This window comes from Neomonachus schauinslandi, chromosome 12 (assembly GCF_002201575.2).
Source record: "Neomonachus schauinslandi chromosome 12, ASM220157v2, whole genome shotgun sequence".
NCBI classification, from domain to species: Eukaryota; Metazoa; Chordata; class Mammalia; order Carnivora; family Phocidae; genus Neomonachus; species Neomonachus schauinslandi.
In genome coordinates, this window is record NC_058414.1 from 77,637,279 (window position 1) to 77,662,555 (window position 25,277).

General features: G+C 38.5%; 1 protein-coding gene and 1 non-coding gene across 14 annotated transcripts in view; both read right to left on the reverse strand.

Moving 5' to 3' along the window:
* CADPS2 (calcium dependent secretion activator 2) overlaps positions 1-25,277 on the reverse strand; it is a 532,431-nt gene that overhangs the window by 62,576 nt on the left and 444,578 nt on the right. For 5 of the 13 annotated variants that reach the window (XM_044920121.1, XM_044920119.1, XM_044920123.1 and 2 more), the window contains 2 exons: positions 14,823-14,979; positions 697-838 (listed from right to left, as the gene is read on the reverse strand). In XM_044920121.1, the coding sequence (XP_044776056.1) occupies positions 697-838; positions 14,823-14,979 (299 nt within the window). Of the gene's footprint in view, positions 1-451; positions 572-696; positions 839-14,822; positions 14,980-25,176; positions 25,186-25,277 lie in introns of all 13 variants that reach the window. The other 8 variants (XM_044920116.1, XM_044920118.1, XM_044920122.1 and 5 more) reach the window with 3 other exon arrangements.
* Positions 12,269-12,424, reverse strand: LOC123326441. Its single transcript, XR_006541101.1, has one exon.

Here is a 25,277-nt window from a genome sequence, read left to right on the forward strand (position 1 = left end):
CAACTAAGATAAAATAGAAAAACATTATATTCTTCAAATGATTCTTACGATAGTTTTCTTCATGTACAAGAGAAACTATGTGGGCAGTAATGAAGTTGGAGCCAACTACGGCTCCTAAACATACTGTTACCACAGTGATTGCCTCAAGTGTGGTGTATCATTTAGGCTAGAGTCTACAACCTGGGTCACAAAATGACCTCTCACCTACAGATCACATATGAACTAGATCAAGCCAGTGAGTGGTGTTTTTTTTTTTTTTTTTAATCTGTATCATTTATCATCGATTTGCTCAGCTTAGCTTGATAGCTTAAAAAACTCACACAAAACCAAAACATAGGATTCCTCAACCAATGATGATAAATGCCATGCAATCTGAACAAATGTGCACAGAACACAGCCCAGGCCATGCACTAGCTAACACACCACCAGGAAATAAGTGAGGGATACACACGTGGACTCATATAAAGAAGCCATCCACGAAGGAGTAGAAAAGCTAGGAATCTGTGGAAGATTAAGAGGCAGACTTGGAACTTTTGGAAGAGCTACATTGGGAAGACTGTTGGCGATATTCCTGTAGAGAAACAAACAACGTGGGAAGGGACCAGCATAAGCAATAACCACAGACGGCCATGTGTAAAGTCATAAGGTCAGGACTAAAGAGACAGATGTTCTATGGACACTGGGCAAGATACCTACTTGACAGGCTGCCATGTCTCTTGCTCAAAACCTCTGTGAATTGACTGGGCGATGGAGGACTCCATGAGATCGACGTAGCGGACAACCAAGGGCACAAAGATTTCTTGCAAATGTTTGTGAAATTTTCCATTACATAAAAGTGCTGAAATAGTCAAGCAGAAACAGTGTTTGTCAGAGGGATCATATCAGGCATTTGGGAAAGAGGGGTGAAAAAAACGTTTCCTGAAAGAGTCTGACACAGAAGAACTGGTAAAATACAGATGATAATGGATCTTACTCCTCCTGTTGAACATATCATGAAAGCTAATCAAGAAGTATAATTAACCTCCTAGATATGGCTGTCAAAATGCAAACAGATTCTTTCTCTATAAAATCTTCCTGGCAGGTGGGATGTTTTTACTTTCTGAGAGGTTTAACACATGAGGCATATGACCACTTGCTAGAGATTCAACAGAGCTGCTGGATACCTGGAAGGTCTTGACACATGTAAATAGAGCAATAAAGAGAGTTACAATCCCTGTGCTAGATGTGTATCACAGAAGAGCTAAACCCATTCAATTCTGAGAGCTAAGCTTGACTCATTCTAAGAAATACACTTATTTAATTCACCAGCAGGATGACTGTGGCCTTGGGAATATCTATTCTGATTCATGAACTTTTCAGTTATTTGTGGATTTTCTTGTTAGTCATCAAGTTTTTCACATGTGTCTTTAAAAACATATGCATTTTTCAGGCGTCCACTTGTCTTTAATGAAATACACTATGGGACATCCCACCTCAAGCAGTTGTGCAAGTCTTAGAATTTGTGCTTTGGGGATAGGACTGTCAAATAGGTAGGTAATAGGTAAGGTGCACCTCCCTACACCAGAGGTGGATGCTTTCTATGCACAGGATGTAATTTCATTAGAAGAAAGGTCAGTGCTATCTATAGATTGTGTCACACCCACCTACTTCCCTGCCAAATTCATTGAAATCCTAACACCCAATGTGATGGTGGGACCCTTGAGGGGGTAAGTTAAATCATGGGAGCACAGTCCTCATAAACAGTGTTAGTACTCTCATGAAATCTATGAAACAAGCTATCATAGATTGGAGGAAAGATTGCCAGGTAGAGGTAACAGCTAGTATGAAAGTTCTAGGCAAGGAACAAGCTGGTGTACTTCTAGAAGGACGACAAAGCCAGTGTGGCACGAGTAGAGTGAGAGAGGGGAAAGAATAGTCCAAGATTATGTCTACACAGTAGTACATGGTGAGAAGTATGGGTTTTATTGGGTACACAGGGAAGCATCATTATTTTTATTATTATTAAGTAGAGGAGTGCCATGATACCATATCTCTGGCTGCTGTGTGGAAGATGGAGTTGGTGACCAAGGGCGGAAGCAAGAAGGTGGCTCGTGTTCAGTGCTTGACTGCAACAGACCAGGTAAAGGGTGACAATGATAATGACGGTGACTTGGATTAGAGTGGCAGAGGTGGAAGATGGGGAAAAGTCTCTCAGTAACCCCATTCACTTTTATGAATCCAAATAGCTGCATGTGCTTATATACAAAATCTAGTAACTAGCAGTTTTAAAGTAACGTCTCATGAAATACTCAGCTAAATATGCCACCTTCCCCACATAATCTTCTTTAGGGCAAAAATACCCTGAAAGCTAAACAGCATTTTAAAACTTGGGCAAAGTATGTGATGCTTACCACAGTGGCATGAATACTGTTTTAACGGATTCTGAAATTTATCAGAGGCTGGAAAACTACAGACATATAGAAGTGGGGCAGGAAGCAATTCTAATAGAGGAAAATACGACTTTTTTTTTTCTATTTCTAGTTAATATGGTTTAGTATTTTTTGTGGTTAAATAATTTTTTCTGGCTTATCTATATGCTAAAAGATTTCCTATTAAAGTGGGAATGATAATCATATTTAAAGATAAATGTCTTTATTTAGAAGACTAATGTTATCTTAATGATGTTTTCATTAGCACACTGAAAGGAGCTTTATTTATTCCTGGAGATTCAATCACAGAGCTAGAAGGTACTATATAGATCATGCAGTTCAGTTCCTTTTGCCAAATGGTACCGAAATAAGGATGTTGAACATTCAGGATGAAATATTCTCACTCAAACCACCTAAATCATTGTGGTAAGCAAATTAAAAAATATATCCATATCTGAATTTATTGGCTCTCCACTTAAGGACTCTCTTTTTCTTCCTCCTCCTCCTTGCCTGCATTTTTGGAGTGTCAAACATGGGGCTAAGTCCTTGATATGCATTCTCTCATTTAATCATCACAAAATCTCTGTGACAAAAGCACTATTATCTTTTTCAATCTTATCAATAAGGAAGCTGAGGCACAGAGAATTTAGGGGCATGTGGTGAAGTCATCTAGTCATTAGGCAATAGAACAAGAGCCCCCTCTTATCCCCCATAGACTATATGACCATCACCCCTCAATTTACATTACCATAAATTATTATCTATCCATCTATCCATTCATATAGTCGTCCAACCTATCAGCAGCATATCAGCATCTTTCAAGACCTAGAAATTTATAGATTATTTTAGGTAGAAAAAAATCTTGCAAACGACAAATGCATTACTCCACATCTTAGATGAATTATATGTTTTTAGAATTAGAATTTTGAAAAACTCAGTTACACTATGAAAAAGAGATTGAAGAAAACTATTATAGTCAATGAGCTAAAAAATGAATTCACACTGTGAAAATATTTAATGTGCTTATAATATACATCAAAAGCCAGACAACTTCACATTGCTATATAGCTAGACTGTAGCCTAACTCTTAATTTATATGGCCTACTAATAAAAAACAGAGAGACCCATAGGCTCTACATCTTTTTTTTTTTTTAAGATTTTATTTATTTTTGACATAGAGAGAGTGTGTACAAGCAGGGGAAGCAGCAAGCAGAGGGAGAGGGAGAAGCAGGCTTCCCGCTGAACAAGGAGCCTGATACAGGATTTGATCCCAGGACCCTGGGACCATGACCTGAGCCGAAGGCAGACGCTTAACCAGCTGAGCCACCCAGGGGCCCCTAGGCTCTACATCTTGATAGTGCTGTTAAGCACTGTCATTATTTCTAACTAGTCCAAGACATGCTCACTTAAGAAATTATTACATCTACAAATGAGTCCTCTACCTCATCAATTCAAATGCTTCTTTATTATGCCTTTAGAGATTAGGTATGTTGGCTATTAAGTCATACTTAGTTTGTTAAAATGAAGAAGCACATAGGAGAATCAACACTCAATGTTGTTATTAAATGTTATAATGACTCTAAGATTAAGTACCAGTTGACTCAAATGTAATTCTAGCAAGAGCTCTCTTTTTTGATACACTTGATAAGCACTGAAGTCATTAACTTCTTTTTTTTTTTTTAAAGATTTTATTTATTTATTTGAGAGAGAGAGAATGACAGACAGAGAGCATGAGAGGGAGGAGAGTCAGAGGGAGAAGCAGACTCCCTGCCGAGCAGGGAGCCCGATGCGGGACTCGATTCAGGGACTCCAGGATCATGACCCGAGCCGAAGGCAGTCGCTTAACCGACTGAGCCACCCAGGCGCCCCGAAGTCATTAACTTCTTAAGTAAGCCTCCTTCTCTTGTATTCCCACCATGGGAGTGAAAACAGAGACTGTCCACTAGATCACTATATCAGTACCTGGTGACTGTCCCACAGGCTTGGCCTTTACATTCTATTTCCAATTAGTAATCAAGACCTGTGTATTTTTTTTTTTAATTTAAATTTTAGGTAATTTAGGTAGTTAACATACAGTGCAATATTGGTTTCTGGAGCAGAATTCGTTGTTCATCATTTACATACAACACCCAGTGCTCATAACAAGTGCCCTCTTTAACATCCACCACCATATCCTTCTTAACACATCCCTTCCTCTCTTCATCACCACTGCTGTTGCCCTACTTCTAACCTTCTCATCTCCTGCCTTGATTAGTGCAATAATCGCTTTACTGGTCTTCAGGATCCTAATTTTCCCTTTGTCAATCCATCATCTTCTTCAAACCTCAAAGCAGAGGGGCTTGCCAAAATATAAAACTATAATGTCCTTCCTAAAGATAATCTTTTTTTTTTTTAAAGATTTTATTTATTTATTTGACAGAGAGAGAGACAGTGAGAGAGGGAACACAAGCAGGAGGAGTGGGAGAGGGAGAAACAGGCTTCCCGCCGAGCAGGGAGCCCGATGCGGGGCTCAATCCCAGGACTCCGGGATCATGACCTGAGCCGAAGGCAGACGCTTAACGACTGAGCCACCCAGGCGCCCCTAAAGATTATAATCTTTTAGTGGATCATCACAACAAATTGTGAAAACCTTTGGATGGTATGAAAGCCATCCACATTTTCAATTTATCTTAAAAATGACCTCTCTGGCTCATCTCTGTTGCCGGACCCTCATATTTCCTGTGGTCCAGCCATAATGATTTGCATGGTTTAGTTCAAGTCTACACTTAACTCCTCCAAACTTTTCTGGAAATGCTTTGTTCTGCTGTCCCCTTGCCCAGTTACTGGTTTCACCTGTTTACGTTTCTATTTCTCCCTATAAGGGTGCAAAGTTCTTGAGGGAGGGACCATATCTGTATTTTTAGTATCCTGCAAAATGTCTGGCTCCAAGCAAGTGTTCAAATGTTTGTTGAATGAAAAACTACACAGATACAACATTAAAATTACTACATTATTATTCAGGAAACTAAGAACTTATTGAAGCCTGCATATTCTTCATATCTTATATAGAATATACAGTATTAAATAATATTGGTATGAAAGTCCTATTTTTGATCCATGTCCAAGATCAGACTGCTGAAAATTCTTCTGGATATGAATGTTGGCTCTTTTATGTCCCATATTTTAATGAATGTGGCAAGGGGAGGATTTTTTCTGTTCAGTCATGACTCTTGATAGCAAACTTTCACATCCTGAAGATAGGGGAAGAAAATGGGGTTTTCCTAAGACCTGTCACAAATGCTTAATTCTGGCCAAAAGTCTGCTCATGTTTCAGCAGGGTGTCCTTTTTATTTTTTAAAAATCAAATTATAGACCCATTTTCCAAAGTTTCAGAAAATTGGAAATTGGCAGTATTATTTCTTTGGTAATTAGACTCAGGAAAGGGGAGAGAGGAAGGGGAGGGAGGGAGGGGAGGAAGGAACCAAAGAAAGAAAGAAAGGGAGAAACAGAGAGAAGAGGAGAAAGGAGGAGAAATAAAGAAAAAATGCAGAGGGGGCAAGAAAGAAAAGAGAAAGCGTGGTGTCAAAAGGCAGGACTATGGAAATACACACGCACTGTACTTGCGTATGGAAATGTATGCTCTTTTTCTCAGTTGCCCATATGCCAGTTTGCATTCCGCTCCTATCAGACACTGTCAAAAGCCCTCTTAATATGTAGCCCCAGGCATCAGAATGAGTGTTTCTATCTTCTCCATCTGGTTTAGTAAGGATAGATTGTGATTTGGGGCTGCCACCTGTCCAAATCAAGCCTCTCCAAGGCACCCGTTCTAACAGCTCATTGGAAGAGGCAAGTTCTCAGTGTGGCCTTATCCAAGAAAGCTTCTGACATTATATCTGAGGTGTGGAAGTAGAAAGGACAGCTCAGAAGGAGTCTAAAAGAGCGGTTACAAGAATGTAAGTGGAGGACCAGCATCCACTTTGTTAAATCGTCTTTTTTCCCCCCAAAGATGCCACGTTTCCAAATATCACCTTGTCAGAAAATAATGAAGCATCAATGACATCAAGCCTAACAGTACAATTAGAAATGGCAAAAGAAAGCAAAAGGCTTAAATAAAAGGTAAACTAGGGATGCAGATGTGCCCAATTATTTTGAGCATCCCAATAATTAATAAGTTAGTGTTGATTATTTACATACCAAAAAGAGTCTTACATTTACAAAAGTACTTGTCATAAGCTTTTATTATTTATTTATTTTTAAAAGATTTTATTTATTTATTTGACAGAGAGAGACACAGAGAGAGCGGGAACACAAGCAGGGGGAGTGGGAGAGGGAGAAGCAGGCTTCCCGCTGAGCAGGGAGCCCGATGCGGGGCTCGATCCCAGGACTCTGGGATCATGACCTGAGCCGAAGGCAGAGGCTTAACGACTGAGCCACCCAGGCGCCCCTGTCATAAGCTTTTAATAGTAAGATTTTAACTGAGAATTTAAACTATGATCCAATTAATAACAATTACTGAGATAATAATCACTGGATAAATGAAGAATAAGCAGATAAAAGAGTTCTGTATTCTTTTTAGGGTAAAAATATGCTGTTGACTCCTGGGCCCATGTAACCCAATTTTATATTGTGCCACCCCTTCCAATTAGTCAGCATTAATGGATTACTAGGAAGAATGACTTCCCCCCCACTAAAATTCTAAATAGGCATTTCAGAAGAAACTAGCAATTCATGACCAGCAAAACAAACAACACTGACCATAATAAAAACAAGACTTTGCCATAAAATAATCATTCAAGGGACTACAAACTGTAGGGATCTTGCACAATGAAAGCCCACCGGACTAAGATATAAAATTAGTAGGCCACTCTCCATGTTGACAAATGCACATAATGAGGATTCCTACCACTGAAAATATGAACACGGGCTTCAGTAGAAAAGTCAGGAGGACTGCAGCCTAGAACAGACTTATGTAAAAGGAAGAAAATACACACAAACAAACAAAAAAATCCCCAGAGATCTAGGAGTAGCACGCAGCCAAGAATCTGGCACATTACTTAGGCACTCAATACATGTGTGTTTACTGAATAAATACCAATAAAAATCCACTGTCTAAAGGAAACTGAAAGTGTGCTCTTTAAGTAGAATAGGAAACTCATTGGGTTTTATTTTCCTTTTACTTAAAACCTTGATATGTAAATTTATATAGTTTGGTAATGTTTAATTTGTACATTTACTAGCATAACAATCTCCTAAAACCACATCCAATTCTTCCTTTGCCCTTGGTACACTTGTTAAAAATTATCTACCTACCTACATACCAAAGGACTGGGAGCCCTGGTGTTGTAATGTTTCCTATATTTTGGACAACAACTCCAAATCCAACAAATCCAAGTTTAAAACTATAATTAAAAATGCCATAGTACAGTACATATAATTGAGTTATATTTTTATAAACTATTGCATTATAGTGAGTAGGGTATATATGTCCATATGCCCTACTAGATGATATGCTTTTCAAGGGCCAGAACTGTTTTTAATCCATGTTTCTGCAAGGTGACTGGAATTTGTAAATTTTAGGCATTCAGTGCCTGTTTCTTGCAGGATTAATTCAGGAAAAAAAAACAGTATCAACATTAACCAAGGCTTAGGGTAAAGATGAAGAAGTCTCACAGTCCTGCAGTTCTCATGCTGTCTTTTATGAGATTAATATAAAAGCCAAAGGGAAAAGTCTATAATTTTATTCCAGGTATGTACAACCTTCTGATTGGGATTACGTTCCAAAATGCTTGTTCTAGACGATGCAAACAGTTGAGAATGGCTGTAATGTGATCAACAGCCCTCAAATGTAGGGTTCTTGATGCTCATGGCCTTTAGGACTTACAGAGGTTTCTGCCAATCTACTGTGAAGGACACACAGGCCTTTTAGAGCAGGTTATTTTCTTGAAGGCATTAAGTTCTACGAAAACATAAAAAGCAGACTAAGAATTTAAAATGTCTACATGTAGTAAAGAATGTAGAGCAACAGTGGAACTCAACTAAAAAGAAAAAGCTAGGGACTCCTTGTTTTTATATTTACTATACTCTCTGGCAAAACAAATTCTGACATACAATTTTGAATTCGGTCAACTCTGGAAATTGAAATTAAGTAAATTTTTGCATTTTAGTGGTCATCTCATCATTTATAAAAGTGCCTATCTATAAAACTAGGCTGGTACACAGCCCTGCTATAGTCTAGAAGTTACATCCATTCTGCATTGTTCCCAGTAGATGTATGTACAGATGTATCTATAAACACCAATTTGTGAATTTCAGATGCACAGCTCATTTAAGTGCTTGAGGTAGAATAACACGCAGGTGTCAGCCCTCCATATTTCAAAGCTTGAAGATTAACCTCATATACAATATGGTGACCTAACAGTTCTTCATTTGAAAGAAATCTGAAAAATAATCTCTGATACAGCCTAAGTGTGAGAATAACCCAGCGGGATTTCCACTTCTTCATTTCTTAATGAGTTTTTTTGATAATGAGAGGTGACTTTGCCAGTCACTCTGGGCTCTATTATGGCTAATTTGACTCCACTTCACTCTCCTTGTTAATTATTAACACTAGCCTTTTTATCCTCATGAGACCACATTCCAATTTTTCTTTTTTCGATTTTTATGAGCCCATCTTTATGAAGGTGAAAGTCTTGGAGAATAGGTTTTCACTTAGTGTAGAGCCTGAACATTTATTATTCGTTTAGGCAGAGACTCTGTGACATTGATTATATAAGCATGGGTGTTCTTCAGGATGGCTTTAATGTGCTAGCAATGTGAAAAGGCTGTTAATTAAAGAAGAAGCACCGTGGTATTTTTCACTTGGGAATCTGTTCCCAAAAGAATGGTCATTTGCCACTTGCTAACATATCCACAGATTAAAAGGTGACTAGCTCCAAGGGTTTGCCTTTCAGCAGTGCTGAAAGAAATGATTTGTGCCATTTGCAGATGGCTTTCATTTGTCAGAAGCGGTCACTTGCCATATCTATTATCGACAAGACAATTGCGGAAGATAGCACGCAAGGGTAGAATCTAGTTGCACAGCATCATTTAACTATCATGCTAATTGCTTCATTATGAAAACATTTATTTTCCCTCAATTTTAATACATCTCTTTCTCAAGACTGTTTCCTTAGATACCATTTAAAGTGATTACCCATTTAATTATCTCTTTAGTTGGGGGGCAGTGGATCAGGGTGGACGGAGGTAGGTTGGAGGGACAAGCAGGAGCTCAGTCTTTTCTGAACAGAAATGAAGGAGCCAGAGTTTGTTTTCATCATCAGTCCTGCTCTGGGAATCAGTGGGTGAGTCTGTGAGGGGCGGGAGATTGGGGACAGTTGCTAAAATTACGGTGCAGCTCGTACTCTTCCCTCGAGGAAACACCACACTTCATCTCCAAGGGTTCTTAAGGCTAAGATTTTCCCTAATCATGCCCAACTCTAAGGAAAGATGCATGCCCCCCGCAGAATTTTCTTCTCCTTAAAATAAAAACTGAATTTGCTGTCTTGAATCTTTTCCCCCACTCATTAGTTTAGTCCCTGGCGTTCTCATCATGGATGTTTCATAACGTACGCGATAGGACAACATATACCATTCTCTGGTTTGTTCTGTACCCTTTAACCAACTCTCTTCCCCTGACCCCACAACTCAAGGACCTTCTGAGAATTTTCTAAGGTAAAAATAAAACTTCAAGGAATTTCCCATCTTCCTTTAAAGACTGTATTATTCTATAAACGTCCCAGAATCTGCTTTTGTTAGTGCAGACCTAGACTGAACTGGAGACCACCGGGTGAGCACCCTGTCGGTGATCCCCATCAGCAAGATCCTGCCCAGGCACTTCGCCTCTTAGGGATTTAGTTTCCTCAGCTGGAAAATGAAGAGCTTTGTCAAAAACCCTGTCCACTTTTCCAAAAGATAAGCACCTATTTTAAAATATCAAAGCATCAAGATTTTAATAAAAGAAAGATGGTAAACAACCAGTGGAGACATCTGAATTATTCACTGAAAGACAAGACCCCAAACAACTCAGCTACCAAGTTTTCAAGGCACAAATAAAGTAAAAATTCTAACTAATACCCCCAACTACTTGGAGATGTGTTAGTAATTTTTATTTTGGCAAAGCAAACATAAGCATGCCACATTATCATAAATCACAACCATTTAAAATCTATGTAATTAGTTGTGCAGCACATGCAAGGTAAGAGCAAACACTGTTATTTAGCAAAATATTTCCCCTTCCAAGACTGGGCCTTGTAGAGCAGTCTCTTTCTATTACTCCTGGCTAAAGTTGTAACTAATTAGAATTTGGGATATAATGTTAATTGGGTCAATGTGGTAAAAGCTATCATGCCATGGCAGTGATGTAAGGCTCTTTCTTTCTAGGTGGGATTAAAGGGATACGAGTTTTATGTTTTCTTAAAGCTTTCCAAAAGGTCAATATGGGGGCAGCGATAGGTTGACATTTAACATTTGGATTGCATTCAGTAAATCACCATCTGAATATTTCAGGAATTTAATAAAACAAGCACAGAATTATTAACAATGTTCTTCATTATTATCAAGAGTGATATTAATAGCAAAAAAAAAAAAAAAGGTATGTTTTACCAACTATTAAGATGCTCAGTGGTCTTGGCTTTGGATAGTAACTTGTGAGTTTGAGGTGAAAGTCACTATATTCTATTTCAATTCCCCAGACTCTCCTGTACTCCTGATACCAAAAGGAAATTATGGCACTGGGGAACTTTTCTATTTACCTCACTACATAGAGGAGCTGTTTTTCTCTGAAATAATTGATGTTTTCTCAAATCTGTTAATCATTGCAAAATCAAAGCCAAGATCTAGACTTACCCCAAAACTGACATTGCTCAAAAGAGATCAGTAATAAATGCTTCCATGTTTTAACTGAATCATGTGCGACAAAACAACATACAACTATACGTTATGCATTTAATAGAAGCCGATGTTACAGAAATGGCTTAAAACAGGAAAGGGAGTATGCAACTCTTTTGAATTAAATATTTGCAAGTCTAGATAAAAATTAAATTTCTGCTATTCTCATTTTAGTGGTTTTTTCCCCCCCACAGTTCCACAGAAGGTGGTTTATTGCTTTTAGAACAAAATAAAATGATTTCAGAACTTTTGTTAGTGAAGAAAAACTGTCAGAACTTGAAAACTTTTCTAAAACATTGTTTTGTCAGTCAACGGAAGCAGGCACTTCAACACAGAAAACTTCCGGCTTGCAGCCGCCTGGAGCGCCCGCTATCTGGCTTGATACAGCTAGGGGCTGAGAAGCGGGGCTTGGCTCACAGCCCCTGTCGCTGTCCTGAGCATCAGGGCTGACCTCCTTTTTTTTTTTTTTAAGATTTTATTTATTTATTTGACAGAGAGAGACACAGCAGAGGGGGAACACAAGCAGGGGGAGTGGCAGAGGGAGAAGCAGGCTTCCCGCGGGGCAGCGAGCCTGATGTGGGGCTCGATCCCAGGACCCCGGGATCTGACCTGAGCCGAAGGCAGACGCCTAACGACTGAGCCACCAGGGCTGACCTCCTTGCCCCGGCTCATGTGGAGCTCCTTCTGCAGCACCCGCTCCGGGCTCTTCCTCACCACCCCACCCGTCGCAATCCTGTGCAGAACCGCATTTAGGAGTGTTTGCTAGGCGTTGTCCATGGGGCATGCAGGAGGTCAGGCTACTACTGGGGCAATGCAGGCCAGCATCGGCTCATGGGAGCCTGGCACTATCCAAGGAGAGCCAGAGATCCCATGCCCAGTGCTACCACTTCACACCCTAGTCCGGCTGTGGGCTCAGCAGGCTTGCTATAGACCAAGTGGGGGCTCCCAGCAACTACAGATGTCTGAGGCAGGAAAACAAAGCTGCCAGTTCATGGCAGCCCCGACAATGATCCCTGGGGGCTGATCTTGGCCTCCAACCCTGGCTGAGGAGAAAAGGGAGCTCGCTCCAACTCCCCCCCCCGCCCCATGCATAGCCCCATGAGAGAGAAGCCCTGCATTTTAGCGTTCTTGTTGATATAACTCTCATAAATTTACACTTGCAATGCAAGAGCTCTTCTTAAAAATAAATATTAAAGGATGCTAATTCATTGGAGTTGCAGTAGAGGTCCCCCCCCACCCAAATTTCTAAGAAGTCTACACTTGTTTTCTCCATAAATAAATTCTGATTTGTTGAATAAGTTAAATGATTCATCATCTTTACTGTTTGACTGTGAACATTAATAAATGCCCTATCTTTGCATAAACTCCCAAATAAATCTAAATATGGTCAATTATTGAGTTTTCATGCAAATGAAGAAAGCAGTTAGAAATAAGCCTATGCTTATTTCCTTTCAGCTAGGGACTTAATGCATAGTATATGTATTTATTTTTGGTCCAGGTTTATTGTCTTAAGATAATATTAAACCTGAGTTATAATTTCTTAGCAGAAAACAAATGATGCTAAAAGACTGGGAAAAGGAGAAGGTCATTAAAGTCTTCTAGCTGGCAGGAGGGAATCAAAGTACAGCTTAAAAGCTGGCTGGTCATCGTTTGCAGAATGCATGATTCACATACAGATAATTCAGTGTGGGGTTAGCAACTTCTGAGAGTAGACACTGGTTAAATCTGAAGTAGGAAATGGAGCTTAGTTCTTTGGCTTTCTAATAGGATCACTGGAAATGAAACTGGATAGGAGATGAAATTGGTTCAAAGAGTCAAGACTGAAATTTTCACAGACTAATATTTATTTTGTATCTACTATACGTGAGCTACTATGGTATTAATTCTCACCACCAATGACACTGTAGGTACTATTACTTTCCTTCCTTTATAGATGAAGAATCTAAGGTCCACAGAGGTTGAGCTATTGCCAAAGGTCAAGTTGCAAGTGGCAGAGACAGATGTGAATTTGTTTGGCATCAAAGTTCATGTTATTAATTACTAAAAATGGTGCCTCTCTTACTATGACAGAGGTTCTTAACCTGCTGTCCTAAATCTGCTGTCCATGGGGAGGTTCTAATGCTACACTACACAAAATTTCGTATTAGTGTGGATTCCCCCCCACCCCCCAGTAAAACAGTAGTTTTATCAGAGATTCAAAGGGATGAACAACCAAAGAAAGGTAAGAAACAATGGAGTGATGAACAAAGCCAAAAGAAGTAATTTTTTAAAAAGCAAAGACAAACGTAAAGACATGGGTTTAAGTTTAAACCTACAAGCATACAGTAGCAGTGCCTGGGAAGAGAGCAGTAAAAAGCTCTGGCGTTTTAAAATATGGCAAGTTTGAAACGTATCACAGGGGGACTGAGTTCCTTGGGCGAGTTGGAGCAGTACGAGCTGAAGACAGGGCAGGGGAAGGGCACCTCCCCCGGGGGTCTGGGTTACTCGGGTCACACTGTGAGCACTGTGTTCTTCACAGCACCACACTCCAGGGCAATCCTGAGAAATGGAGTGAGGTCTGGGCAGGGGAAGGTGACGAGCAGGGGAGTGGGCACAGAAGCCCTACCACGTGAGAAAGAACTGCATGACCTGTCAGCAAGGGCTCGGAGCAGAACACACACAACAGTAGAAGCCTGTTCCATCCATCGAGCACAACAAGTCAGAACCAGAGGGTAGGATGAGGCAGAGGTCACCTTGGTCTATAATGGGAAGAACTGTCTAGAATACGTAACTGGTGACGCAATGACCACTGCAAGTGTTAAAGCAAAGGATGTCAGCAGTAACCAAAGCTGGGCTGAAGGGAAACTTCAAAAAGAGTCATCATAGGAATCTGTATGTTAAGAAATGTCCCTATAAAGTCCTGATGTAAAACGAGGTTTGTTCTGGCCGCTAGAAGACCATGCATCGGAAAATTCGTAAATGTTATTATTGCATTGGAAGGAAATGTCTCAGGAGAGGACCTTCACATTCTCTTAAATTTCTCAACACTGAGAGAAAAACCCATACTGCACAGCAACATTACACCATCATCTATGGAAGTGAATCCCTCTCAGGCAAACAATAGTATCAGGATGCATAATAAAAATAGAAAATAGAAACCTTAACAAAGCATGAATTCCCAGACTAATGACACATTTCTAAGATGTCTTTCAGAGACCTAAGTATTCTCCAGTGCTTCAGAAATGCTAACCTTTGAAGATTTTCTGATTCACAAGGTGCAAAGAGAAAGATGCGTATGTCAGCAGGAGAGGAGAAATAACAGGAACTTCTGGGGCCAGTGGAGCAAAGTGGGCAGGTTACTGCTTTTCCCCAGAACCCGGCCTGAGAAAGTCAGGGACACTGAGCAAATACTATTGTTATCTATGTCAGTCTTGCTGAGTTAGTGCGAGAGCTCTGTAAATACACATTCACACACACAACATTCTCTCTGTCCTCCCCATTTCATATACTAAAGAAAACGCAAGTGCTTACTGTCATTTCTGAGGAAATTATTGAGCAGTTGGAAAAGAGGAAAACTATCCCAGGAGTCTTGTGGTTGGGCCTCCAGTGCAGTATCCATATCTACTGTGAATAAAGCCCAGAATTTCTCTGCATGCTCTGCCAATAAATCAGGCCACCAGGCAAATGCCTGTAAAAGGATAAAGAAACAGTGCAAAATTAGATTACTTCTTAGAAACACACACAAATATTGTGCCACCTGAAAACGTCACTGAAAATGAAATTGTAGAATGTTGTAGAATAGGATACCACATTTTAAAATATTTCTACTCACAGAAAAAAGAGATATTAGAAATACATAAAATATCATAGTAGTTATGCTTAAAATTATGAGATACTAAATTTTTTCTTGTTTTATGTATTTTTCATCTGTTCTAAATTGAACATGTATTTTTAACGTAAAACAATAAATGGCATTTTGCATTTTAATTCTATTTTAGATTTCATATTTCATTTAGTGCCAAATTTGCTTACTTAAAATTTGTGTATAAAATTTCTTCTCACATTCAAAAAAATACTACTTTTTATTTGTAGTACTTTTTAAAATAAATCTAAGGTCTAAAGCTCAAATACACTTCCATAGTGTAGGGATAGAGAGAGATTTCCAGACCCTCCAATGTAAATTAGGTACTCTGGTAGGTAGGTAGTCTTATCAAGTCTTAACACAGTCTCTCTGATGCTCAGCATTTTAATTTCACAAGTCTTGGTATTGCACATATGACTACATATGTGAATATTTTAATTTCTGCCTCTTAAATTTAGGCTGTAAACACTACAAAGACAAGTCTGTATATGTTGTTTATTACTTTATACTCAGCTAGGTATTTTCTAATTCCTTTTAGGTAATGGCAATAATCGCCTTAAAAAAAATGTTTAGATGAATGAAAATAATATTTACTTTTTAGAAAGTTCTTGAAAACAATGTGGTCTGATGATGGATCAGAGCTCCAACACAACGTGCCCGTGGAACTTAGCAGCAGGCCCAACTTCCTGTGGTCCCTGCCAGCCAGCTGGCCCATAAACCCCATCAACTACAAAACTGCCAAATTGTTCCCTAAACTGCTAAGTAGATAAGCATGACTGTAATGAATGAGTTTGAGTTTTGTAAAGAAAAATCAAATCCAAATCAGATAACTCATACTGAAATATAAAGTTTTAAGTGTCTTTTTCCCTCAGATCTATTTGATTTATATAAAGGAGCAAACTATAATATAGGAAATTGTATGATTTTAAATGTGGCATACATTTTAAAAGTTGGTCCAATTAATTAAAAAGACCTTTAACAGAGACTCAAGTTTCCTAAGAAATCCATATTTAGATAAATAGGAGAAGACATTTACAGTCAGCCAGAGCCTTTGCTGGGACTAATGTCAACAAAAAATTTAATATGGCAGTCTTGTATTTTAAGCTTGAGCTTTTGGGGATACATTCTCAGGTCTTCTTTAATGTGCAAACTGCAAATAGAACTGCCATTATATGGTAATGGGAGTTAAAGAATGTAGAGTTCTCGTGTAAAGATTAGAACATACTTTTCTCTTAGTCCTTCAAGGACAGACTTTCAAAATGTTTGATTCTACTAATCCCATCCTACAGTGAAGAGACTGATTACTCTTCACTTTATAATGTGGCTGGGCTATGTGAAATCGGGTATCAATTGATCAAGATGTGAATTTCAGTTACGGATGAAAACTGTCTCAATTCAACCTTTATTACCCTCCTCGTGAGTATGCAGGGTGTTAACAAAACCTTTTTGTTTTTAATCATAAAAGGGAAAAGTATTAATAAGGACTATTATCAGAAAAATTTGTAATGGATACACAATACTGAAGAAGTAAATTCTCATATGAATAACATAATATGTGTGTGTGTGGGGGTAATAAAAGTGTAGTGTTTTTGTATGTGATTAAATTTAAGTTGTTACCACTTTAAAATAGTGTTAAAAGGTCTGGAGTCCAGTTAAAAGGTAAATCCTTGCCTAAGAATAGTTACTTTAAGTGTAAATGTAAATTAAACTCCCCAATCAAGAGACACAGGCTGAATAAATGAATAAAACAACAAGATCCAACTATATGCTTATGAGAGACTTTAGATTTAAGGACACACATAGGCTGAAAATGAAGGAATGGTAAAAGATATTCCATACAAATGGTAACCAAAAGAGGGCAGGGTGCTTATACTTACATCAAACAAAACAGACTTTAAGTAAAAAACTGCCACAAGAGAAAAAGCAGGTCACTACATATGATAAAGGGTCAATTTTCCAGCAAGATAAAACAATTATAAATATATATGCACACCACCTCATAGCACCTAAATATATAAAATAAACATTGACAGATCTGAAAGGAGAAATAGAAAGCAATACAATTACAATTACAAGAGAAGAATTCAATAGTACACTTTCAATAATGAACAGATCTCATCTGGATGGAAAATTAATAAGGAAACAGCAGACTTGAATAACACTATAGACCAAATGGATCTAACTGATAGATATAGAACATTCCACCCAGCAGCCGCAGACTGCACATTCTTCTCAAGCACACACAGAACAATACCCAGGATTGATCACATGCTAAGTCACAAAAAACTTAACTTTTGAAATCATCCCAAGTGTCTTTTCCAATAGCAGTGGAATGAGATTAGAAATCAGTAACAAAAGGAAAACAGAAAAATTCACAAATACATGGAGATAAACAAGACACTCTTAAAAGACCATTGGATGAAAGAAGAAACTTAAGGGAAACAGAAAATATCTTGAGACAAACAAAAATGAAAGCACAACGTATCAAAATTTATGGGATGCAGTAAAAGCAGGACTAAGAAGGAAGTTTATAGCAATAAACACCTATATTAAAAAAGAAGAAAGATCTTAAACTACCACGTCATGTCACACCTCAAGAAACTAGAAAAAGAACAAACTTAGTCTGAAGTTAGGAAAAGAAAGAAAATAAGATTAGAGCTTAAATAAATGAAATAGAGACTATAAAACAATAGAAGAGATCAATGAAACTAAGAATTAAGTTTCTTAAAAATAAACAATATCAAAAAAACATTTGACTAAAAAAAGACAGAAAATGCAAATAAATAAAATCATAAATGAAAGTGAGGACATCATAACCAATGCCACAGGAATAAAAAAGGGACCATTAACCATTGATTTCTTGAATATGACACAAAAAGCACAGACAACAAAAGCAAAAATACATAAAAAGGACTACATCAAACTAAAAAGCTTCTGCATGGCAAAGGAAACCATCAACAAAATGAAAAGGCAACTTATAGAATGGGAGAAAATATTTGCAAAAAGTTTATTTAATAAAGGGTTAATATCCAAACTGTATAAAAAACTCCTACAACTCAATAGCATGAGAACCCCAAATAACCTGAATAAAAGATGGGCAAAGACCTGAATGGACATTTCTCTGAAGAAGCCTAACGAATGGCCAACAGCTATATGCAAAAGGTCCTCAACGTTATTAATCATAATTTGATTTTCAAATGCAAATCAAAACCACAATGAGCTATCATCTCACACCTAATTAGGATGGCTATTATAAAAAAAAAAAAAAACAACCCAAAAGGTAAGTTTTATTGAAGATGTAGAAAAAAGAGAAGTCTTGTATACTATTGGTGAGAATGTAAATTGCTACAGCCACTATGATAAACAGTATGGAGGTTTCTCAAAAAATTAAAAACAGAAGTATCGTATGATCCAGCAATCCCACTTATGAGTTTACATCTGAAGGAGTTGAAATCAGAACCCTAAAGAGATATCTGCATTGCCACGTTTACTGCAGCATTATTCACAATAACTAAGACATGGAAGCAACCTAAATATCCATCAACAGATGAATGGATAAAGAAAATATTACATTTATATATAATGGAATATTTTTCAGCCTTTAAAAAAGAAGGAAATCATGCCATTTGCAACAACATGGTTAAGCCTAGAGGATGTTATGCTGAGTGAAATACTCCAGACACAAAAGGACAAACACTACATGACCTCACTTAAATGAGGAATCTAAAACAGTCAAATTCCTAAGAGCAGAGGATAGAATGGTGGTTTCAGAGGGTTGAATGCCTGGGGGGAGTGTGAAACAGGGAGGTATTAGTGAAAGAGTACAAAGATTTGGTTATACAAGATAAGTCTTAGAGATCTACTCTACAGTATAGGGCCTATAGTTAACTGCATTTTGCTTAGAGGCTACATCTTGTATTAAGTGCTCTTATCACACCCACATAAAAAAGTAACATGGATTTCTCTGGCTATTCCATCTCAGTTTTGTTTTAATTTGCATTTCTCTAATTATGAATGAGTTTGAACACATTTTTCGTATGTATAAGGGCTCTATACTGTTTTTAGTGAATTATTTTTCAGGTCTTTTCCCCCCTTAACATTTTTTAAAATTATTATTAAGTAAACTCTACACCCAACATGGTTTTGAACTCACGACCCCAAGATCAAGAGCCACATGCTCTACGGACTGAGCCAGTTAGGCGCCCCCTTTCTCCCCTTTTAAAATTTATCTTTTGCTGGTGTTAAAACTTTTTAACCAAATAACTACAAAACATTCACATTTCTGTGATATAGAAATTTATATTATTCTTCCAATCAAAATTAATCACTTAAAAAAGGATTCATCATACTATAGCCAGAGAAGTCAACATTTACTTTCAAAAACTTTCTAAGAGATACATGGTTGTAAAACTTCATTTAATTTCTTCAAATGTAAGTTACACTAAAACCACACAACAGTCAAACCACAAAACAAAATGGATTATAAAATACCAACACATTGGGTATTTTCTTTTTTTTTAAGATTTTATTTATTTATTTGAGAGAAGGAGAGAGCTCAAGTGGGGGGAGGGGCAGAGGGAGAAACCCTGCTGAGCTCGGAGCCTGATGTGGAGCCGGACACGGGGCTGGACACGGGGCTGGATGCGAGGCTCCATCCCAGGACCATGACCTGAGCCAAAGTCAGACGCTTAACCAACTGAGCCATCTAGTCACCTCATCAGATTGGGTATTTTCTTAAAAACTTGTATCACAAGAATAATGTTCAATATATTAATAAAAAACATCACCATGTGATGAATTAATGGATGGCAATATAAGAAAATGTTGCCTATAGGAAGAATACAAACAGACTTTAGATTTAGGGACATTTAATGTTTAGGACTTTGAGAATGCTCAATGTTTAGGACTTCAATTTTGCTGTTACAAATATATAAATGTGAAAAACTATTGGAAATGGTATGCACTATGTCATGAGCTATTGCTCTTTCAAAATACTATCTTTGAATCCTTTTTAACTATCTACTAAAATGGGTGTATGACAAGTAATATAAAAGTAAACAAATAAAACAGTGTAATTTCATTACATATGTCTTGCTCTTGTCTTTTAGAGCTGCAGCGGTGACTGACCTGACATACTAGGTCAAGCAGGAGAGAAACCCTAGTAAAAATGTGGCACGGGGCACCTGGGTAGCTCAGGCAGTAAGCATCTGACTCTTGATTTCGGCTCAGGTCATGATTGCAGGGTCGTAAGGCTGAGCCCCATGTTGGACTCCATGCTGAGCATGGAGCCTGCTTAAGATTCTCTCTCTCATTCTCCCTCTGCCCCTCCCTGCTCGTGCTGTGTCTCTCTTAAAAAAAAAAGAAATACAGTACTGCCAAGTAAGACAGTTTCAAAGTCTCACTTGTAGCTCATAACCAATGCTTTTTCAAAAGATTAAATTTAGGAAAATAGGGGCACCTGGCTGGCTCAGTTGGTTAGGCTACTGCCTTCGGCTCAGGTCATGATCCTGGAGTCCCAGGCTCGAGTCCCGCATTGGGCTCCCCGCTCAGTGGGGAGTCTGCTTCTCCCTCAGACCCTCTCCCCTCTCATGCTCTCTCTCATTCTCTCTCTCTCAAATAAATAAATAAAATCTAATAAATAAATATAAAATAAAATAAAGAAAATAACAATCATGTTAGGTCAGGATTGTTTCAAGACTCGGAAAAATTTCCATAGCTCTTTTTAAGTGAACTTGGAAGATAAAGCCACAGTGGGGAATGAAATAAAATGGAAGAGAATTTTCTTAAAAAAAAAAAAAAGTAGTTTCAGGATGGCAAGAGTTTGCCATCAACTCAAAATTGTCATTATGCTTTACAGAAGTATATATATCTGTGTGTCAAATTTGTATTCCTGATGAATACAAGCCAATCTGTGATGAATGCTTATTGTTCTCCTAAAGATGACTAGAGAGAGCTTTGAGCAATCACAGTCTTTGAAAAGAAAAAGCAAGGGTCACAGGCTGTTACCTTGAGAACACAGGGTGGATTCTACACCTATCCCCTCATCTTGTTTGCCATCCTGCTGGGTGGCAGTCATCTCACCCTGGACCCTGTGAGTAAGAGGAGAGGCTGTATAATGTCCTCCCTTGAGGACCACCTCATGGAGATGGTAGAGGCTCCAGAGCATCAGGGTCTCCACCAGAAATGCAGCCATCTGCAGGGCACCCATCAAGTCATGATTATCTGGGTTAAAGTTATCCTGGCCCTAATGCTAAGCCACTAACTAGTGTAAATGAGATGGCAGAGGCAGAAGGCAATGTTTAATTTGATTCAGAGGAAAATACAAAACAAAACTTGATTATAATCCTTTGGCCAAACCACTTCTACCAAAGTTCTAACAATAAAAAAAATCTCATACAGTGACAACAATATATGTGGCAAGGTGACAATACTTTGAAAGCTGCATTTGTTTTCTGAATGTCATTGGAAACAGTGGCAGCTAAGAAGGCACCCTAAAACTGGAAGTGAGTACTGAGCTTCTGCACTTAGTGGGGAGACTTGAGTGCTCCTGGGCAAATCAGTTCCCTGGGTGGATTTCCATTTCCTCATCTGCAAACTGGCAATAATAATAATATTTGTCCTAACCTCCCCTCGGGTTGCTGTGAAAATTCAATGCTTATGAAAATCTCTTGATCTACAAAAGTAAAAAAAAAAAACTAATCATTATCAGTAATTACAGAAATGAGCTGAAATCCATACAGATCTTATAATGTGAGTTTAGATGTTTTGCATACCAAGTATTATTCTAAAGGCTTTTTATATGTTATATTATTTAACCCTCCAAACAACCCATCCAGAAAGGTAGATGCTATAATTATCCTTATTTTCTATGATAGCAAACTCAGAGAGATTAAATGACTTGCCCAAAGTCAAAGAGTTGGCAGGTGACAGAACCATAATTTGAATCCAGGTCAGTTGGAGGTCAGAGATCAAGCTCTTACACATGCAGACTCTTAATTAACTATATATAGCACATTACCTGTCCATCCATCTGTATATAATGTTTTGCAGATCAGACCACTGTTAATGTTCTGATTTTTTTCTTGCAAGAGCACCTATTAATATCTTATTTCTTTATATCTTTTCTAATTTCTTTGAGGGAAGAGGCTTTTTATTACTTTTACCCTCACCATATAGTTAAAATTTATAATTTACAACAACAAAAAAGAGGATGGCTGCATAAATGAGCAAAAACAGTGAATCTGAGTTTGGGATGCTGTATGTGCTCATTTTTTCCCCAGGAAAAGATCAGTTTGCAATCCTGTATTTTGTAGATGATCCTGAAGGCTCAGTCTAGTGTCTAGGACAATCCCCAGCCCCAACATACACACACACACACCACCAGGCAATGTAACACTGAGGGGCCATATTCTAGAAACATGTAAGCTCTTTTGAGGAGCCAGCAGAGTAGACTAGAGGATGACACCTAAACCACCGTCAGACTAACCATAAGTTGTTTTTTTTTTTTTAAAGATTTTATTTATTTATTTGAGAGAGAGAGAATGAGAGACAGAGAGCACGAGAGGGAAGAGGGTCAGAAGGAGAAGCAGACCCCCCACCGAGCAGGGAGCCCGATGTGGGACTCCATCCCGGGACTCCAGGATCATGACCTGAGCCGAAGGCAGTCGCTTAACCAACTGAGCCACCCAGGCGCCCTAACCATAAGTTTTTTACAACTCTTTTGATTCAACAAAATCTCTCCCTAGTTGGGTTCATACATGAATATAAATATTGAAGTAACCGAGTGTGATGATAAACTGAAAATACTTCAAAGCGTATGTCAGGGTAAAATACTACTCTTATTGTTATATATTATTGTATATATTATACATATAGTATTAAAAATTACAAAATAATTAACAAACATTTTTGGTAGGATACTTATGCCCATGGAAGTTCATTTGAGAGTCACTGCTGCCAATGGAATTTTGCCTCTGTAACTCTGCCATCTCTAAACCACTTGCTGATCATCTTCTTCCATAATGAGGGACATTTGTTGGACCAGAGGCTAATCTAACCCTAAACCTAAAACCACCCTAAAAAATGTTGGTTTATCTCACTGGCTATCCAGATACAAACGCTATGTAATTAATACAATCCAATTGTTGAGATTACTGTAATTTAGTAGTAGGTAGTAAACAGATCTTGTTCATGAACGAATAACCAGACTTTAAGATGTTCTTTAGATGTGCACGCTAGTGAGAAGAGCAAGGTCACAAAGAAGCAAAAGCAAAACAAATGGGAAAAAATATCAAATACCCTTTCTCTTCATGTTAGAATCCATCCAGAAACATAATTTGGTTCAGATACTGATGTTCATGTGTGTGAGCATATGTGCAAATATGTGTGCCCACATTGAACTCCTTTCCTGTCCTGCCTCTGTTGCTGGAGGAGCCTGAGGCACAGGCAGCTGAAGTGATAGATGAATCAGCTATGTGCAGTGAACTGAGAGCGGTCTATGCTGCAAATACCAAATTACTGCCAAACATCCTTTTTGCTTACACTGTCACCGACATGGTGGACAATATTACATTTAGACTATTTTAGGGACCTTAAATCAAGACTCTGCTGTAATAATACCCAACAAAGTAGCAACTTGAGCTGTGTTTGTGTTGATCCTGTTTCTTCCCTTGGCCCCTCTCCTGATATTTTCAGGACCCCATCCCCTTAGGCAGGGTCCTAGGATACACCAGTCAGCAAGGAAAGGAAGAGAATGAATGGAAAGGGACATCTCCAGGATTGCACCATAATCATCACCTCTGCGTTTACATCCCTGCTATGATGCCCGGTATGAAACTTGGCAGCAGAACCAGGGTCAGACAACCACTGCACCCCTCTATTGAAAGAGAAATAACAATGTGGTTCACTGCAAAACGCCCAGGTCTGGAGTCCTGTCACTTACCACCTGTGCATGTGTGGAAAGTTGCTCAACCTTTCTGGGACCTTATCAGTTTTCTTATCAGTCAAACGGTGTTATGTGGAGACGTTGTGCTGGTGAGAGCCCAAGGCTTTCTCATCAGCATCTGGGACGTCCCGCCATTGTCAAAGTGAGGGGCTTTGGATGGACAGTACAAAGATCGGTTTGCCTAAGTTTCTGGTCAGGCAGAGTGTAGTCTGGAATGTGGAGACAGCCTTAAGGATTTTCTGGAAAGGATCTTAAAGCTATCTTTTAAAAGAGAAAACAAATCAGAAAAAAGCCTGAGAGAAGAGGTTGAGAGGCCATCATAGAGAAGGGAGCACTGTCTTGTAAGCCAGTCACTGTCAAAAATGTGAAGGACACAAAAACTGCTCGATTGGGAAATTGCTAAAGATCAAAACAACCTCTTAGCCCTGAGAGTAAACTGCCACTGTGAGAAAGGTAGAATGAGAATAAAAGAAGCCTGCACAGGAGCCAAAGGGAGGGCTCTGGGAGGCAGACGCATTGACCTCCACCAAGGGAGCTGAGCCAGGTACTTGCTCATGGAGTACAGAGACCCCAGCTTGAACATCCAGCAGAATAAAGATCAGCGAAGAGTTCAGTCTCCTAATTCACTCTGGAAATGACTTTAGAATCAGACCAATTCACTTCCCAGTATTGTTCAGAGAAAACGTTGGATCTTCTGATTAAAAAAAGAAAAGGGCAGGGCATGTGGCTGGCTCAGTCAGTACAGCATGTGACTCTTGATCTCGGGGTTGTAAGTTTGGGTGTAGAGATCACTTAAAAAATAAAACAAAAATCTTAAAAAAAGAAAAAGGCAAAAAAAAAAAAGGGAGATAAAACCGAATTATCAAAATCCTTTCAGCTGGCCTTAATTGTGCATGCAATTATTAATAAGACACATTTATCAAAACACTACAACTGTAAGCCCATTCCAAGAAATAGTCTTTAATTGGAAGGAGAACTAGGTTGGCTTTAAAATTAACTATAATCAAAGTGGGTTCTATCTTACCTTCACTAAGAGAGTTATTCCATGCTAGAAAAATAGTAGAAACAATTTTACTCACCTCTCTTCCCTGATGGATTCCAAGAATTTGGAAGCATTGGGGGATGGAAAATGCCATAGTGTTATAAAGCATTTTTAAAAGAGGTCATTTTACTGGTTCTA